Source organism: Embiotoca jacksoni, unplaced genomic scaffold, assembly GCF_022577435.1.
Source record: "Embiotoca jacksoni isolate LCO1_2020_lvr unplaced genomic scaffold, fEmbJac1.0.p SCAF_44, whole genome shotgun sequence".
NCBI classification, from domain to species: Eukaryota; Metazoa; Chordata; class Actinopteri; family Embiotocidae; genus Embiotoca; species Embiotoca jacksoni.
The window spans coordinates 945,505-961,885 of NW_027185397.1; the positions used below are offsets into that span (position 1 = coordinate 945,505).

At 44.4% G+C, this 16,381-nt stretch overlaps 1 protein-coding gene across 5 annotated transcripts; it reads left to right on the top strand.

Annotated features, from left to right (window-relative positions):
- The first annotated feature begins 6,668 nt into the window (after positions 1-6,668).
- Positions 6,669-16,372, top strand: paqr3a (progestin and adipoQ receptor family member IIIa). 5 transcript variants are annotated; one of them, XR_011179242.1, is made up of 9 exons: positions 6,671-6,836; positions 7,478-7,700; positions 8,480-8,642; positions 9,213-9,368; positions 11,814-12,011; positions 12,412-12,502; positions 12,667-12,849; positions 14,364-15,992; positions 16,223-16,372. XR_011179242.1 is itself a non-coding variant. In XM_069169335.1 (8 exons), exons 1-7 carry the CDS (start codon positions 6,785-6,787, stop codon positions 12,807-12,809), a joined length of 1,026 nt encoding a protein of 341 aa, XP_069025436.1. In that variant the 5' UTR covers positions 6,671-6,784; the 3' UTR covers positions 12,810-12,849; positions 14,364-16,372. The 5 variants fall into 5 exon arrangements, 4 of the variants coding, with proteins under 4 accessions (XP_069025435.1, XP_069025438.1, XP_069025436.1 ...); XM_069169335.1 differs by having other exon boundaries at positions 14,364-16,372; XM_069169334.1 differs by lacking the exons at positions 14,364-15,992; positions 16,223-16,372 and having other exon boundaries at positions 6,669-6,836; positions 12,412-12,760.
- The last annotated feature ends 9 nt before the right edge of the window (positions 16,373-16,381 follow it).

A 16,381-nucleotide genomic window follows, 5' to 3' on the forward strand; every position in this document is an offset into this window, starting at 1 on the left:
AGCAGCAGCTAAATGTCCTAAAACAACCACCCTGCCCTGCTCCTAAATCCAATGTTGTTAAAAAGATTGTTTTTCTTTTCTTTGAAATCCAGGCAGGAATTACAAGTCACAGAACCAGATGTATCTTCGAAGACTAAAAAAAAAGTAGAAGGAAGCCTGGAGATTAAGACTAATGCCTTTCAATATTGTTATACAGATGAAAGTTTCCAAAAAAAAAAAAAAAAACAGTACGAGGAGACTTAGCAACAATGCCTTTTCATTCCCAGAAAGAGCTCAGTAGCCCAGATGCTACGAGGATAGATTCAGACATTAGTACATTTATTGAAGCAACATTTCTTTTTCTTTTTTTCCCCAGTTTGTGATGCACTGCTCTACACACCACTTCCAAGCACTTTGTTTTCCTAAGACATTTTTTGCCTCATATTAGCTTGCTTAATATTTGATCTGTTTGTTATGTGATCATTTATGTGAGCAATACAAAAATTAATCAACACGGACATCTTGTGAAACATCAGTGTAAATATTTCAGGGTTAGCTCAGCAGCTAATTTGCACTGGTTGTCACATCACAACTAAAAACAGACCAAACAAATTAAGATATTCTGAAACAAAACTGATGTTTATTGCCCCTGATTATCTCCTGCAAACAAAACAATCAGACTGTCGTGAAATATTTTATACAAATTCGGTGGGATTTCTAATTTCACATTAACATTACAAGTTAGATTTTCACATTTAAATGAAAACTTTCCTACAGTACATTGAGTATAGATCTGAAATAAATTGTGTATTTGCTCTGTGTCTTTGTAGCTTCGTGTACGTTTATCCTTCAGACATTTTCTGAGATTGATGGCAATTTACAAAAAACATGCAAACAGAGAGATATCCAGTTTTTTAGATGTGTGTAAGGTTTCTGACGTCAAATTCCTCCTCAACTATCCACCAAAATACATCTCTGAACACACGTAAAGATAAGCTGAGAAATAACCTTTGCGGTCACATTATGACCCAAATCATCCTGCCGTTGCTACGTTGCGCTTCGTGTTATGTATGTTAAAACAGTTTGCTAGAAATCTGTAAACCGTTGTCTCACTGGTTTACCTGACGTCTCCGGTCTGCTCCAGTTTGTTTCATTTGTTCTCATCTTAAACATCATGTAAAAACTGAGCTCGTGAGATGTCTTTGCGACACTTGCCCAGATTACAATATTTTCTTTGGTGCACTTGTTTCCGAGGTTTGTTTTAAACATGTAGGTTGTCTCTCGTCATGTTTTCTCACCACAGTGTTGCTCCAAAAACCCTGCAACAACTCTGTCACATAATCTGTCTTCTTTCTGTTGTATTATATCTTATCTGGATGGACCGTGTATCAAATTCTACAGCGCTTTTAATGTGAAATTAAGGCTTTTAATTTGAAATATACAATTGTGAAAACACACAGGAAATTTGGCTAACCAGTAGCGTAACGTTGATACTCACTAGTCAGTGATTTATTGTGGTCCAGTCAATAACCTCAAACACACTAAAAATGATTGCGTTATTTGTATTTCATGAGTGAGGTTTCATATATTTGTGAGAACTTCCTGTTTAAGATGATCATGATGGAATATAAAGCAGTTCCTAACTCCATGTTGAAATACAGACATTTATGTGCTGTGATATGCGTGATCTAAAAATAGTTCACTTTTCAACCGTCTTCAGTTCAGTTTCACCCTCCTGAATTTAATCGCTGTGATTCACTGCTGACTGGATGAATATGAACGCAACTGTTCCATGATTACACTCATCCAGAGCAGAGAGGAACTGCATTCTGCTGAAAGTGATTTTTGCTGTTGATCCTCGGTTTGTTCCAGAGCCTCTCCAAGGTGTTTTTTCAGGAACAGTAAAGCGAGTGTTTTCACACTCCTCCCTCGGTGCCAGTCTGACTGCACCCCCCGCTCGGCGGGCCGAGCAGAGAGCTGTCCCCGGTGCTTTGTGTCAAGGCCTGAAGCACGGTCAGCCTGAGAGCTCCCGACGTCCTCGATGTGAAGAGGAGAGAATGAGAGAGGAAGAGAAACTCTGTGTGACACGGAGGGGGGGAGGAAGAGGAGGAGGGGGGAGGAAGAGGAAGAGGCGAGGCGGCATCAGACGACTGCCGAGCTGCATCCAAGTGTCAGCGTCCCAAAATAGTGGCGAGTAACGATCAGACTGAAGACACCAAACAAACAACAGCTCTCAGATCAAGTAAACATCGGCTAACACACGAGACACGACAAACTGTGAAGCCTCCCTCTGTCTTCTGGTTAATCAGAGCTGCGGAGGAAGCAATTGGAGGGGACACCCGTCCTATTAGGGGAGGCTGCAGCCGTCTCTCCCCTCCAACGACCGCGGTTCTCGCAAACACTTTGCCTCGGAAAAACGTTGACAAGCTCCCTCTGTGCGGTGCTGTGTGGACACAGAGGACAGAGTCTCGTCTCCAGCAGATGTCTTGTGGCGGCGACTATAAATAAAGCCAATGAGACCAGCCGGCCGCAGACGAGCACAAGCCGCTGCAAGGCCGTGTTAGGTTTACAAAGGGCCTGTCTGGTCTTGGCATGGCGGGCTCACATTTGGCGGGCCACATGTTGAAGCCTGTGATGCCTGTGAGCTTTGTGTTCAGGGTTTGAGGAGAAAACAAAGATTGCAGCCCCTAGATTTGAGGTTTTATCAAAGATGTTTTGTGTCCAGGGGGCAGGTGGGAGAGGACACGGCAGGATGATGGTGATGAGCACCAGAGAAACTGGGCAGAGAGAAAGGCGCCTGATGCAGCAGGAAACATGTCGCTGTTAATTTCTCCTTTTTGCTGGAAGGTACGTTCAATTTAGCGTTCAACAACAGTGAGAAGAAGAACTCCGTCTGATGTATTTACCGTAATGTAATTTGCCATTAAATGAGGTGCAACAGTCAGAGAGGAGCGCACCAGTGTACCCTTGTGCTTCATTGACGACCCTGACAGTCCCAAAGGACATCGGTAGCCCGGGGGCCTGTCTGTCTCTATTTAAACCAGTCTAACAGCGCCTTGTTTGGAAAGGACAGACTTTCACTTGCCACGGCGGCGCAGCCAGCCGCAATTAAGATGTAATGCAGCGCCATTTTATTGCACATTTCATGATAGGAAGGCCATAACATGAAAATCATTGCACATGTGAGATTTTAATAAAATAAAAAAGCTCACCGCCTGCTTTCATAAGAAACATCCAGAGTATAAGTAGGAGAACTTTAATTTCATGTTCCACTGAACTTCACCTAAGTGCACAATTACATCCAGGCACATTTTTCCACGTTAAGTCTGACAGAAAAATGGAGGCCAGAAATCAAAGACGGAGATGTAGAGAGACGGGTCGACGACGGATCGTTCCAGCGGATCAGTGAGGAGTCAGAAAGAAGGTGGTGGTGTGGTGGGGGTGATGGGAGGGGTGATGGGGGGGGGGGACCTTCGTCCACATCCTTCAGTGCAGGAGAGAGGTGTGGTCCAAAGGGAAGCACCACCGTCAGAGCTTTCATCCTTTTTAGAGGAACAGCTGCGGTGACGGCTGTAATCCACAGAGGTCAGAAAGAAACTAAAAGAAATTCATGGAACTTTCCCATCAGCCATTTCTCTCGTGTAAATACTCTGAATGGACCGATAGGCTGACTTTGGTGCAGTCGGATGCTTGTTTAGTGTCGGTTAAACTCAACCAGTAATCTTATTAAATCTTATAATCTGTGTTGAAGTTGAGAGTAAGCTGCAGTTCCTCTTGTGACCACTAGATGCTGCCTCGTTACACAGTCCTGAACTCAATGGAAAATCCAACAACTTCTCTCCTCATAGGAATAAATCTAAATTTTGTATCTCATGATACAGAAGCAGCGCTGACCCGCCTGCTCCGACTCTCACAGCTTCAGTTCTCTGTGAATACAGTCTGGAAACTCGGCTCGTATCAGTTCACAGCCGCAGGGCGGACCAATCAGAGACCGGTGTCTCTCCTTCACTGTGATTGGACGGCAGGTCACAGTGACCAGCGCAACCTTCGGTGAACTCTCGATGACCCGGAAAAAAAGCCCAACGTTCAATGTTCAGCGCAGAATAAACACTCAGCACCTCGTCAAGCTGCTGGAGTTCATTAAAACTGTTTAAAAAATATTCAGTAGTCAGTAAACCCCCTGGTGGACACGGTAGGTATCTGCAGCGGTGGCAGAGTGTTGGCCGGTTTCGGAGCGAGCTGATTGGTTAAAATGGACCGGAGGTCGAGGCCCAGTAGGATGGAACAAATGATCCTCTGGAGGAGGAACAGACCATATCCACAGTGAGATGAGGTTCTGGTTCAAACCAGGCTGACACAGCAGTCGGAGCGTAAACTATGAAATGATCAGGAGGTTTATACAACAAGTTTAAAAAAGTTTCTCTTCATTGAAACAGCAAACTGAGGTGGAAAAGTTGAACCCTGATGAACCCTGAATGCAGCAACAAAGAACTGTTCTCTGTGCTGCAGATGACGTCGACTTCGGCTTCCCACCTTCAGCCTGTGCTGCAACCTCATTGGAGCTCAATACATAATCATATGATCGCTATTTATTTTTGCATGATACTCCAGGAGAGAAAGGACATTTCCAAAAGGTCAAACTATTCCTTTAAATACAGACGCAGAAAATTATGAATATTGTAATCTCCAGTTATATTTAAGGGATTTGTGCTTGAGGTCGCACCGCTAAAAAGAATCATCATCAAACCTTCAGGTCAGCGGAAGTTATTCTGAAAATAAAATGAACTGCATCGTTTAGTTTCTTCTACAAAATGTCTGTTGTAAACATCCATTACAATCTACAGGCTCAACATTGATTATATTTACAATATTACAAATGTTCCCTTCAAATACGCTGCTTCTAAACAGTAAACTTTATAAATAGATTACTTTCATTTTTAACCGCCCTGATCATCTGACTCCTCGTGTTTCTGGACTTGCTCGTAGCGATGCTGCAGTGTTCCCAGATCTCTGAACTGCTTTATTGACATTGCATGTGATTTCCGTGTTTCCCCCTCCAACATGTATTCTGTACACCTGAAGTATTGCTATCAAATACAGGTGAGTAGTTCAAAAAAAAAAAGTATAACGGAAAGAAATGATGCAAAAGCTGCAGAAATAGCGTGTAAGTTTCCTGTAACGTTGTTTTGGAGGACATTGAGCTTGTTTTAAGCGATCACAGTACATATAAAACATTGTAGGTGGTTGCTGCTTCTTTAATCTATTGAAAAGATGGAGATTTTATGGCCTGTAGTCAACTGAGAGAGATGACAGAAAAAAGTTCAAATCCAGACTTCAAAACATCTATTATTACGAGTAACAGCTGGGAAATGTCTTCTTCAACTGACTGATCCATAATTCATGATGTTTATTTTCTTATTATGGTGCCATATTTTTGTCTCTTGCTTCTAAAAATTTCACTGGTTTGTTGCAAATAAAAGCCCACAAAATCAATTCCTAACTGGTGCAGCTGCAGGAGATTCTTCCTGTTTGCTGCTGCCTGCAGGAGTCACCATCTTAACTTGGCGTGGCAGCTGACACTCTGAGAGTGGATGTGCTGAGAGGTGTATTAGAAGTGATAATGAAGAACACACTTCCACTGGAGAACGAGGCAATTAAAGTGTGTGTGTGTGTGTGTGTGTGTGTGTGTGGGGGGGGTGTAAACAGCAGAAGGAGGACTGAGTGTGACTTCCACTCCTGCGGGAATCCACCAACATCGCCAAACCTGAGAACAGGCGCTCTGACCGGGATCCGCGGCGACAGCAACACGAGGACGTAATGACACGCGAGCCACACCTGCAGGTTCACATCCATCAGTCACGTGACCTTGCAAGAAGTCTGCGTTGGACAGAAGACGCCATATTGCTGTTTACACACGTCCAGTCTGCTGCTGTGATGAGAGTTGAACATTTGTGAAAGTGGTGAAGTGCTGCAGCGTGAATTCCAGCATGATATATACTGCAGGGATTTGTGGTGTCTGGTTCCAGCGTGACTGACACCTTCTCTGGAGCTCCCCCTCATTATCTGGCAGAGGGAAGGAGACGTAGTACACATATAAGAAGTGATAAACATACAACAACAAAATAGAGGGACACAAACAAACATTTCAACGTAAATCATGCAGATGCATTTTGGAGGGCTTCTCATTTTCTGATATTAACATGATTGCTTTCAATATAATCTTTGGTTTCATGTTATTTTTTTATTATTATTTTAATAATCTAAATATTTGTTAAACAAGCGTGGAAATATCATATTTATATGTATTTGTGCACTAGAATTTCACAAATAGCCTTTGAGAGCTGTTTTCTATTTTGGCTCATAGACTGTATATAAAATATTTACAAATACTTATAATATATACATATTGTGCCATAACAATAAAATATGTGGTGTGGCATCAATGACACGTGCGTTGTTTGACGTGTTTGTGAATGACTTCAATCACATTTGATAAAATAATAAGAATATGAATGATTTGTTGATCCTGTATTTCGACGAGGAAAATCTTAAATCATTGTCCGACAACTAACTTATTTTTCGTAGCTTTCAGATTGCTCAACTCACGTGACATAAACCTGGCTTTGTTTTGTTGTTGTTTTTTTTTTTTTTTTTTACTCAGGCAGTCTTTGGGCGGGTGTACGGGGGGTCCATTACTGATGACGTCACCGGCGACGAAAGACGCTGTTGCTGAAACTTGATAAATCTGCGTTGTTGTTGTTGTTGTTGTTGTTGTCGTCGAGTTGACGTGAACACGTGTTTCTAAATGCGCAGTTCGTGTCATCAACCGGAGAATGGGACGTCCTGCCTCCTGAAAGGTGAGTTCCTTCTGCCTGTCAGCTCAGCCCGGGCTCGTCCGGCCGGACGGAACCAGACCCGCTTTGAAAACTGGGTCATTTAAAGACTCTCATTGTTGACGACGGTTTAACGGACGCGATGGACTCCGCTTGAAACGGGCTCCGGTAACTTTAACGTCCAGGACGCTTCGGGTTAAAGTCCACGTCCCGGGGCTTTCTGGTCTTCTTGTTTTAAAGGGAACTTTAATGTTGTGAGTGTTTCCAAAAGTACTTCAGCCGGAAGTCGGTGACCGAACCGAGTTTGTGTCTCCAGAAGAAGAGCTGAACGAACCAGGCCGACGTGGTCCTCCTGGTGAAGGAGGCTGGATGGAGATGAGGCGGTGTCCTCTGGTTGGACTCAGCTCGACTCACCAAACACGTCCAGTCAGATGGACTCTGTGTTTCTGCTCAGGACAAACTCAGCTGGGAGGTCCGACGGTGGAAAGCTGAATTAAAGCTGAATTAAAGCTGAATTAAAGCTGAATTAAAGCTGAATTAAAGCTGAATTAAAGCTGAATCAAAGCTGAATTAAAGCTGAATTAAAGCTGAATTAGACGTGATGTGTGAGCTCCAGCCTCATTTGGACCTGATCTGATCTGATCTGTCTCCGTCCCTTTTCCCAGCCTCGGGTCAGATGAGAGCCGACCCAGCCATGCCTCAGAAAGCCCAGAAGAGCGCTCAGACGGCCCACTACATCGAGCTGGGAGGGTACCAGTACTGGCCGGTTCTGGTGCCCAGAGGGATCCGGCTGTACACCTACGAGCAGATCCCGGTGTTTCTGAGGGAGAACCCCTACATCACCGACGGGTACCGAGCCTACCTGCCCTCCCGGCTGTGCATCAAAAGGTGAGAAGCGGAGACCAGAACCAGGAACCAGCCGGGTCAGAGTCAAACACGCGTAAACCACTTGTAGATTATTCGTCATCCGAGTTACCATGTCACGTTTTTATGTTGTTTATCTTCAAAAGGCAAAACTCAGCGTTACTTTCCTGACATCGCATGTCATGTCCCTCTTTCTCGATACCTGGAGCACCACAAGCAAAAAAAGAAAAGAAAAGAAAAGCTGCACCTGAAAGAAATTACGTGGAACTTTCCTCTAATTTTCTGCACTTGTTGTGATTTTAAGAGTTGGAGGACATTTGAAAGCAGGAGTCACAGTATTCATAGAAGACACTGTAGGTGGTTGCTGCTTCCTTAAACTGAGAGGTGACGTCCAACGCTGTCCCAGGCCTGCATCGATGACTTTAACATTATTGGTCAGGTTGCTTGTGATTTATTTATTTATTGTATATTTATTGTATTTATTGTATACGTTGTTAAAAGGCCAAACCTGTTTTAGTTTTTTTCCTGAGGATGATTTCCTTAGAACGGTAACAAAACAAACATTTCCGTTCCTCCGTGTTCGATGTTGTTGTTTTCTGTTGATTCTTCCTACATACATCAGATCCCAGCAGGTCGCCTCCAGACAGGTCAGATTACATTTAACCGCTGACGAAGCCAACAGATCAGATTGTGTTTGAATCTGTGAAGCAGCAGAAGTTTTGTCCGCTTTAGGAAGTGGTTTATAATTCGGCTTCATTGATCTCCGCTGATGGTTTTTAAAAGTTTGTCAATGGTCTGCGCAGCCTCTTCATCCTGTCCAATGAGACGGTGAATATCTGGAGCCATCTGTTGGGCTTCCTGCTCTTCTTCTGTCTCGGGGTGTACAACATGGCCGCGGTGCTGCCGGCCGTCGGCGCCTCCGGAGAGGATTACGTCATCTACTCCATCGGACTCTTCTGCTTCCAGGTACGGCGCTACGTTTTCCTCTTCGCTGCTGTTACACGTCTGGTTCAGCCTGTCACTCATATTTTGAGTACTTGGTTGCTCGTTAAACTCGTTCATTAAATAGCTCATTACAGATCAGAGCTGGCGTCCTTGTTGACAAACCTGTTGAGTCGCTTTTTGTGCGTTTAATGATGCCGGCAAATACAATCTGTTTAATATGGAGACAAAATTTGAACAACTTTTCAATAAATAAGTAAAAAAAAAAATCACTAAATCACTAAATCACAGGTCTGGTCTGTTTCTGTCTTCTTCATTTTTTAACCAGGTTCTCCTCCGAGTTTATGTTCTATAATGTCATTTCTTTTTTTAAATATCTTGCATTGAAATTGTATACGTGACAGTAACGTGATCTCACCTCAATCTGCGCAGTCAAAGATGAACATCGGACCTGAATGCAGAATATTGGTGGATATTCATAGAAAACTGAAGATAATCAGTCCAGACTTGGTTAGACGGTTTTAAATCCAGTTAACTGATATGAAACGTGTCCTGTGTTGCTGTCCGTCCGTCCGTCCGCCCGTCCGTCTCCAGCTGTGCATGCTGTGCTCGGTGGGTTTCCACCTGTTCTGCTGCCATCGCTCCGAGAAGACCAGCCGCCGCTGGATGGCTCTGGATTATGCCGGCGTTTCCATCGGCATCCTGGGCTGCTACGTCCCCGGAGTCTTCTACACCTTCTACTGTCACAACGTGAGTTCATCTGCACCTCGTCACTTTGTTTGGAGGACGCTTTTACAGGCAGATGTCGGCTGAACGATGCCGTCGTCCATCAGTCACTATTTCTTCTCCGTCTGTGGATGAGTCCATGAATCTTTGACTGTTTTGACCTCCACGTCTCACATTTACATGACAGAAACAGTAGTTTTGTTCAGGACCCGTCAAACGGACGTCGGTTTTATGTCTCTGTCTCCGTCCTCCCTGCGGTGAGACCGACATCATAATGTAAATGTGTTTCTGTGCGAGTGCAGCATCGCTTCCACATCTCACCACCGTCCTCGCCGAAGACACTTCAGCTGGACGTCTTCAGCCTGAGAAGAAGTAATTGAATCTTTCTGAAGTGAAGTGAGGCCCACGGTCTGGCTCCGCCGGCTGACTCATTGTTCCCGGTGAATAAGCAACACGACACCTTCGCTGCACTTGCCGTTTGGAAAACAGCCTCTGATGACACAAGCCAGTTTCAGTTCCGTATCCCAGCCGCCCACCGCCGGCTTTTTTTCTGTCCCGGTTGCTTCTTTTTTTGCTTTTTTTATTCCTGAAGTGTTTGGCTGTGCTCCTCACCGTTCGCTTTCCCCCGCATGTTGGAAGCGACGGGTTATTTTGCCCCCAGAACGTAGCTGAAATCTGCTCCAGCCCAAACCAGATGGCTGCGTTCACGGAGCGGTCCGTCACTCCTGTTCCCCACCATATGACGTTCACGAGTCCGGGAGCCGTCTCCGCGAAGCCCCCCCCCCCCCCCGTCCCTCCCTCCCCCCCCGTCCCTCCCCCCGTCCCTGCCAAGACTGGGGCTCCGCTTCTGGGTGGCTCCGCTCCGGTGGCGAGCCAAGTCCCTCAAGAAAAACAGATTTTTATATTTAGCCAGTCAAAGTCTTGTCTCGTCAGAGTGTTTTAGAAAATGCAGATTTGGAGAAGAGAACATGGAGTCTGTTCGGAGGAGAGCTTAAAGAATTTGGCTGAAGCAGAGCGAGGCCTTGTTCTTGGTGCAAATTTATTCACTGTGAAATTCAGCAGGACTCGTCACATGAGGACGTGTGACTGGACGGAGGCCTGCATCCAACCACACGGACAGAAGGCAGCGAGACGAGGCTGTCCACGCTTTACACGCTTACTTATAGAAGTTTAAGATCTGGGAACAGGTTAGCTTTATATTCACCACAACAGCTGAAACAGTTGGAGACTTTTTATTTTAGATACGCAGATACGAAGATCCTCTTCGGCTTCTTTTAAGGATTTAAAGAAAGAAAGACGAAAATAAAATAGCGACTGCGGACCAGATCAGACGACCTCCAGTCTTTAGTTCACGTTTTATCCCATAAAAGAAGAATGGCAAAAAAATATAAAAGGACCGACAGATCTTGAAGAGTGAAAAAAGCTCTGCGGTTTCCTCAGGTCACTCGTTTTGTCTTAAAACACTCCGAAGCTTTAAAGATCATTTTTCTTATGATTTAAACCGTGCCGGAGAGTCACATGTTATTAAATGACATAAACCAGTTACAGTTGCTGAGAAAAAAACATGATATATTATTATAATCTCACTATTATTATTATTATTATTACTGTTACTCAATCAATTGAAACATAATGTAATAAATGTAATCTCCCAGATACGAAGGGGAAGTCTTCAGAAACCTTTTTAATGCTTTCGACCAGAATTCCAAAACCCAAAGAAAAAAAGTGACAAATCCTCAAACTGGAGATGTTTGACATTTAAACTGGAAAGTTGATCTGAACGAATCAGAAAGTGGTTTTCTTTCAGCTGATTGATGAAGTCTCCACGAGTCAACATCAGCTTCAAAGAGGCTGTAACGTATATTTAGCAGCGCCGGTCCGCCGCTAGCTCCTTAGCATGCTAACATCAGTAGAAGTCTCTGCAGCAGGAAACATGAACACTTCTGTTTCTGCACATGAACAACGGTTTAAACCAAAGCTCGGACAGACGGACCCTTCAAGACTTTAACGTCTAACACATCCTGTAGTTCTGACCGGCTCACGTGACCCTGAACCCTCCGTTAGCTGAGCTGCTGATTGGCAGCTCCCATGATGCACTGAGCTCTCCCCTCTTCATGCAGTCACATGGTGTCTCATTATCTTCATGTTCTCTCTCCTTTATTTGTGTTTTTGATTGTTGTGTCTCTGCTGCTCTTTTCTCTCTCTGCTCTCCCGTCAGGCGGACGGACGGCCACCTCTCAACTCTTCATGCATTTCATATTCTCAACATGTTGCTGCTTTAATATTCCTCCCCTCCGTGGCCCTTTTTCTTCTTCTGCTGCTTCCTGCTTGTATTTTGAAAGCGGTAATAAACGTGCCGCTTTGCGCCGAAGGTCATTTTAACCTCGAAAGTGTCTGGCGGCGACCGGCAGCGAGTGTCGGTAGCCGTGCGGCCGCCGTGATGTGACCGAGTCCTCCCGCTGTCTGCAGTACTGGCGGCAGGTGTACCTGGTGACGGTGCTGGCCATGATCCTGGCCATCTTCTTCACCCAGATCCACCCGCACTACCTCAGCAAGCAGCGGAAGCAGCTGCGCTCGCTGATCTTCTGCTCGGTGGCCGGATACGGCCTCGTGCCCACCGTGCACTGGATCTGCATCACCGGAGGCTTCTCCTCCCAACTGGTCCAGGTGACAGACCGCCCGTCATCCGAGTTCACCTGAGATGTCCTTAAATGTTTCGGCATTTCCATAAATATTGGGAGGTGTGCTGAAACTTCTCTGTTGGCTGATATCAAACTAAGAGCACTGTTCAAACTCTCTTCACTACACTTCACTTCACCGGTACATGTCGTTGAGGAGTTGCTCTTCTTTCTTTCCAAATTCACGTTTGCCAATATTTTGACCACAGCAGCTGAAACATGCTTCTCCTCCGAGTGTCTTTAATTCCTGGTGTTTCGGGGTTTCAGTCCTTGATTGAAGTTTTGAATGTTTATGATGCGTTTTGTGGCACTCGGCCATCAGCTGGTATTTTGTAGTTGTTCTTCAGGTTTGTTCACATGTTGATTAAATGATGATTTCTCCCCTTCAGGCTTTTATTCCTCGTGTCCTGGGGATGTACTTCATCGCAGCGTTAGCTCTCATTTTCTACGTTTCAAAGGTTCCTGAACGCTACTTCCCCGGTGAGAATAACACGCAGCGCCGCACTTCACTGGAAAACATCAGTTATAATAACAGCCAGACAAATGCTGAGAAGAGGCTCGAGTCCCGTTCACATCTGAACGTTCAGTTCGGTCTGTTCTCTCTCGGTAAAGCGGTCCTGCTGCTTTTCCTCCCGTTGCTGCAGGTCAGCTGAACTACCTGGGCTCCAGCCACCAGGTGTGGCACCTGCTGCTGGTGCTCATGTTTTACTGGTGGCACCAGTCAGCCTGCTTCATCATGGCGTACCGACACAGCCAGCCGTGCCCCGACGCCCCCCGACACTCCTGACCTGCTGCTCCGCACGCCGGGACCCCCACTGTGTTGGAGTGTAAGACGCTGCACCTCTACTCTACTCTACTCTACTCTACTCTACTCTAGTCTAGTCTAGTCTACTCTAGTCTACTCTAGTCTAGTCTAGTCTAGTCTAGTCTACTCTACTCTACTCCAGTCCAGTCTACTCTACTCTACTCTACTCTACTCTAGTCTACTCTAGTCTACTCTAGTCTAGTCTACTCTAGTCTACTCTACTCTACTCTAGTCTAGTCTACTCTACTCTACTCTAGTCTACTCTACTCTACTCTAGTCTAGTCTACTCTACTCTACTCTACTCTAGTCTACTCTACTCTAGTCTAGTCTAGTCTAGTCTACTCTAGTCTACTCTACTCTACTCTAGTCTACTCTACTCTACTCTAGTCTAGTCTACTCTACTCTACTCTACTCTAGTCTACTCTACTCTACTCTACTCTAGTCTAGTCTACTCTAGTCTACTCTAGTCTAGTCTAGTCTAGTCTAGTCTACTCTACTCTACTCCAGTCCAGTCTACTCTACTCTACTCTACTCTACTCTAGTCTACTCTAGTCTACTCTAGTCTAGTCTACTCTAGTCTACTCTACTCTACTCTAGTCTAGTCTACTCTACTCTACTCTAGTCTACTCTACTCTACTCTAGTCTAGTCTAGTCTAGTCTACTCTAGTCTACTCTACTCTACTCTAGTCTAGTCTACTCTACTCTACTCTAGTCTAGTCTAGTCTACTCTACTCTACTCTACTCTACTCTAGTCTAGTCTAGTCTAGTCTAGTCTACTCTACTCTACTCTAGTCCAGTCTAGTCTAGTCTAGTCTAGTCTACTCTACTCTACTCTACTCTACTCTACTTAAAGCTGGTGTCCAAACGTTTTTCAGAGGGCCAGATTTGATCATGTGAAAATGCCCAACGGTCCCTCCTGACACTTTTTGAACCATAAAAGTTACAAATGCACTGTTCTATAAATACTTTATTTGCAATGACACAACAATTGTCATTCCTTCACCAAATGTAAAAACATTCAGACGTGACAAATCTCAGAAAAACAATTCTGTCTTTCTTTCACATCTAGAGTCAGATAACAAAGAACAAGCTGTCTGGAATACATCAAAAGTATATCTTCACCTCAGGTTCATTTTAAACAGGACTTATTATGGGTAATGAAATGTTGTCTGTTAACATTTAAGTTCAAAACACATGAAACTTGCTCGGGTCTGCTGGCGGGTCATAAATAATACATTTTAAGACGGAAGCGGCGGGCCGTATAAGATCTGATATCGGGCCGTGATTGGTCCCCGGGCCGGACTTTGGACATGTTGACCGGAAGGGAACCGTCACAACCGTCGGGGATAGAAAATGAAACCTAGAAGAGTTGTCGTTTTGACTGATCTCACAGCACAACAGAAACCAGTTCCTCCTTTATGCTTGAACACCTGAGTGATCAGATGATGGAGGTTTGTCAGGCAGATCTCGTTCTGATCATTCCAGCTGCTTCCCTCCGTCAGTCGTCGTGTTGTTCAGCGTGTTTTCCCTCTTCAGGCGTTCCAGATGGGTGGAGACGCTGTGGACCTTCAGCCCGTCAGTCACCACAGATGGACACGTCGTCCTCTGAGTCCTGTGAGACTCTGTGATGAAGGGACGACCTGCAGACCAGAGAGGATCCAGGAACAGGTGACACCTGTCCACTAAATATTTTGCAGATTAAAACTCTGCAGTGAACCGGCTCAACCAGGAAACACTGAAACGCTGCAGTTCAGGCAACTGCACAAAAACCCTTTAAGGCTTCATAAATGTTTTGTTTTTTCTCTGCAAACTGTAAAGCTGCAGAAACATGATTCAGACCATCACGTTCAGTCAAGCAGCTTTTTTTCTTCCATTTATGAGATCCCACATGTTTTGGAAGTGCCTTTTAAATCCTGTTAAATTAACTGGTGTACACTCGGCTGTCTCACTTATTTTTAAAGCCAGTGTCTCTTTAACTGAGGAGTGTTTTTGCCTTGTGAATCTATTTTTAGTAAAGTTCAATTTTATAATGACGCTTTAAAAACACAGCTGGTTCTTTGAAAATTAGTCCTTCGGGCTTCCTTCAGTAATCAAATATAAATGAAGGGAAGTGAAATGTTCGCTGGTCTACAGACGTGAAGTCTGTTTTAACAGTCCAGCCAAACTTTCTTCTTTTTTTAAATTTGGAGACTCCTGGAATCGGTTTGAGGCAGCCGACATGAAAACGAGCAGAAACTAAACGCTGTCTTTCACCACAAATAATGTTTAAATAGAAGAAAACCAAAGACTGTTGAGGAACAGCTGATTTCGGTTCTCTGATCAGTTTCTTGCGTCTGAGCGAGACGAGCAACACGACGTGGTGAAATGGATTTCCTCCTGAACATGAGGTTTGTTTCTTCCGTGTTCTCCGCCTCAGTGTTCACTCACATCTACATCAGATGTTGGAGGAGAAAAGCTTCAGTGTTCACCGCTGGAATCTTTTCTGTCTGAGAATATCTGAAGTGCAGGTTATTACCCAATAAAACGTCCCTGAACGCACCACCACCTTGTTTTACCGGAAGTCCTCTTTGACGTCTTTACGGATGTTCAGCTCGGCCTCTGGGGGGCGCTACTGAGACTTGTAGACCTTTGAAACTGTGTCCCAATCCTAATTAGTACAAAATGTACATCAGTGTGTTGTACAGATAGGAGGCAACTGGAAATTATGAAAATAATATTTTAACATTTCGAATCACATTTATTGGTTTTTATTCTCAGGATTCTCAACATCCTATTTTGTACTTTTTGTTCAGTTTCTTTAACTTTATTACAGCACTTCAACAGAACTGGGCTCGAAACTCAGTTGATTTATTCGACACGTGAGCATGTTTATGTGCACGTTACTAAAATAAAAACCTGGGTTGAAGTTGGGACGCAGCTTTTAAAAAATCTGCATTTGAAATGTTCTCTGCAGCCCAGTTTTCTGCTGTGAACTCTGACCTCTTTCCTCTGGTTGTTAACTGTTTCTGGCCGAGCGGCCGGGATGTAAACGTGTTCAGCTCGTCTGGGATGATGTGCGATGATGTCGAGCTCAACTGTTGGACGTGAACAGCTTCATTTTAAAAGTCAGCAGATGTTGGCCGTCAGCGTCGCCTTGAAACGGTCCGACAGGTTTCAGTTGTGAAAGTAAGAGTCTTAATGTTTTAAACATCAGTGCTTGTCTGTCTTTTTGTAATCACAGTAAATGTCCAGTTCCTTGGTAACGGTCGCATTTTGGAATGAAAGCCGGTTTTCTGTGATTATTTCACGTTTTTATGTTTTGGCCTGAGAGAAATGTTCTCTGCTGTTACGAGTTGTTTTTCCAATGTCTGTATTTAAATTATTCCGAATGAAATTGTTTTGTTTCTACTGTAAAGGTCCCTTGAAAAGACTCTTTCAGACGCTCCGAGAGACATCGGCTGTGTCGAAGACTCATTTTGTGTTGTGTATGTTGACTTTTCACACCTGAGCAACCAAACTGATGAACTCTAAATAAAATGAACTGTTCTGTTCGAAAGGTGTAAAAATGCTTTGTT

Coding starts and splice junctions, on each gene's coding strand:
- paqr3a (XM_069169334.1), top strand. CDS start 6,785: ATGCGCAGTTCGTGTCATCAACCGGAGAATGGGACGTCCTGCCTCCTG. Junction 8,643..9,212: donor TCGGACTCTTCTGCTTCCAG/GTACGGCGCTAC, acceptor GTCCGTCTCCAG/CTGTGCATGCTGTGCTCGGT. Junction 9,369..11,813: donor ACACCTTCTACTGTCACAAC/GTGAGTTCATCT, acceptor CGCTGTCTGCAG/TACTGGCGGCAGGTGTACCT.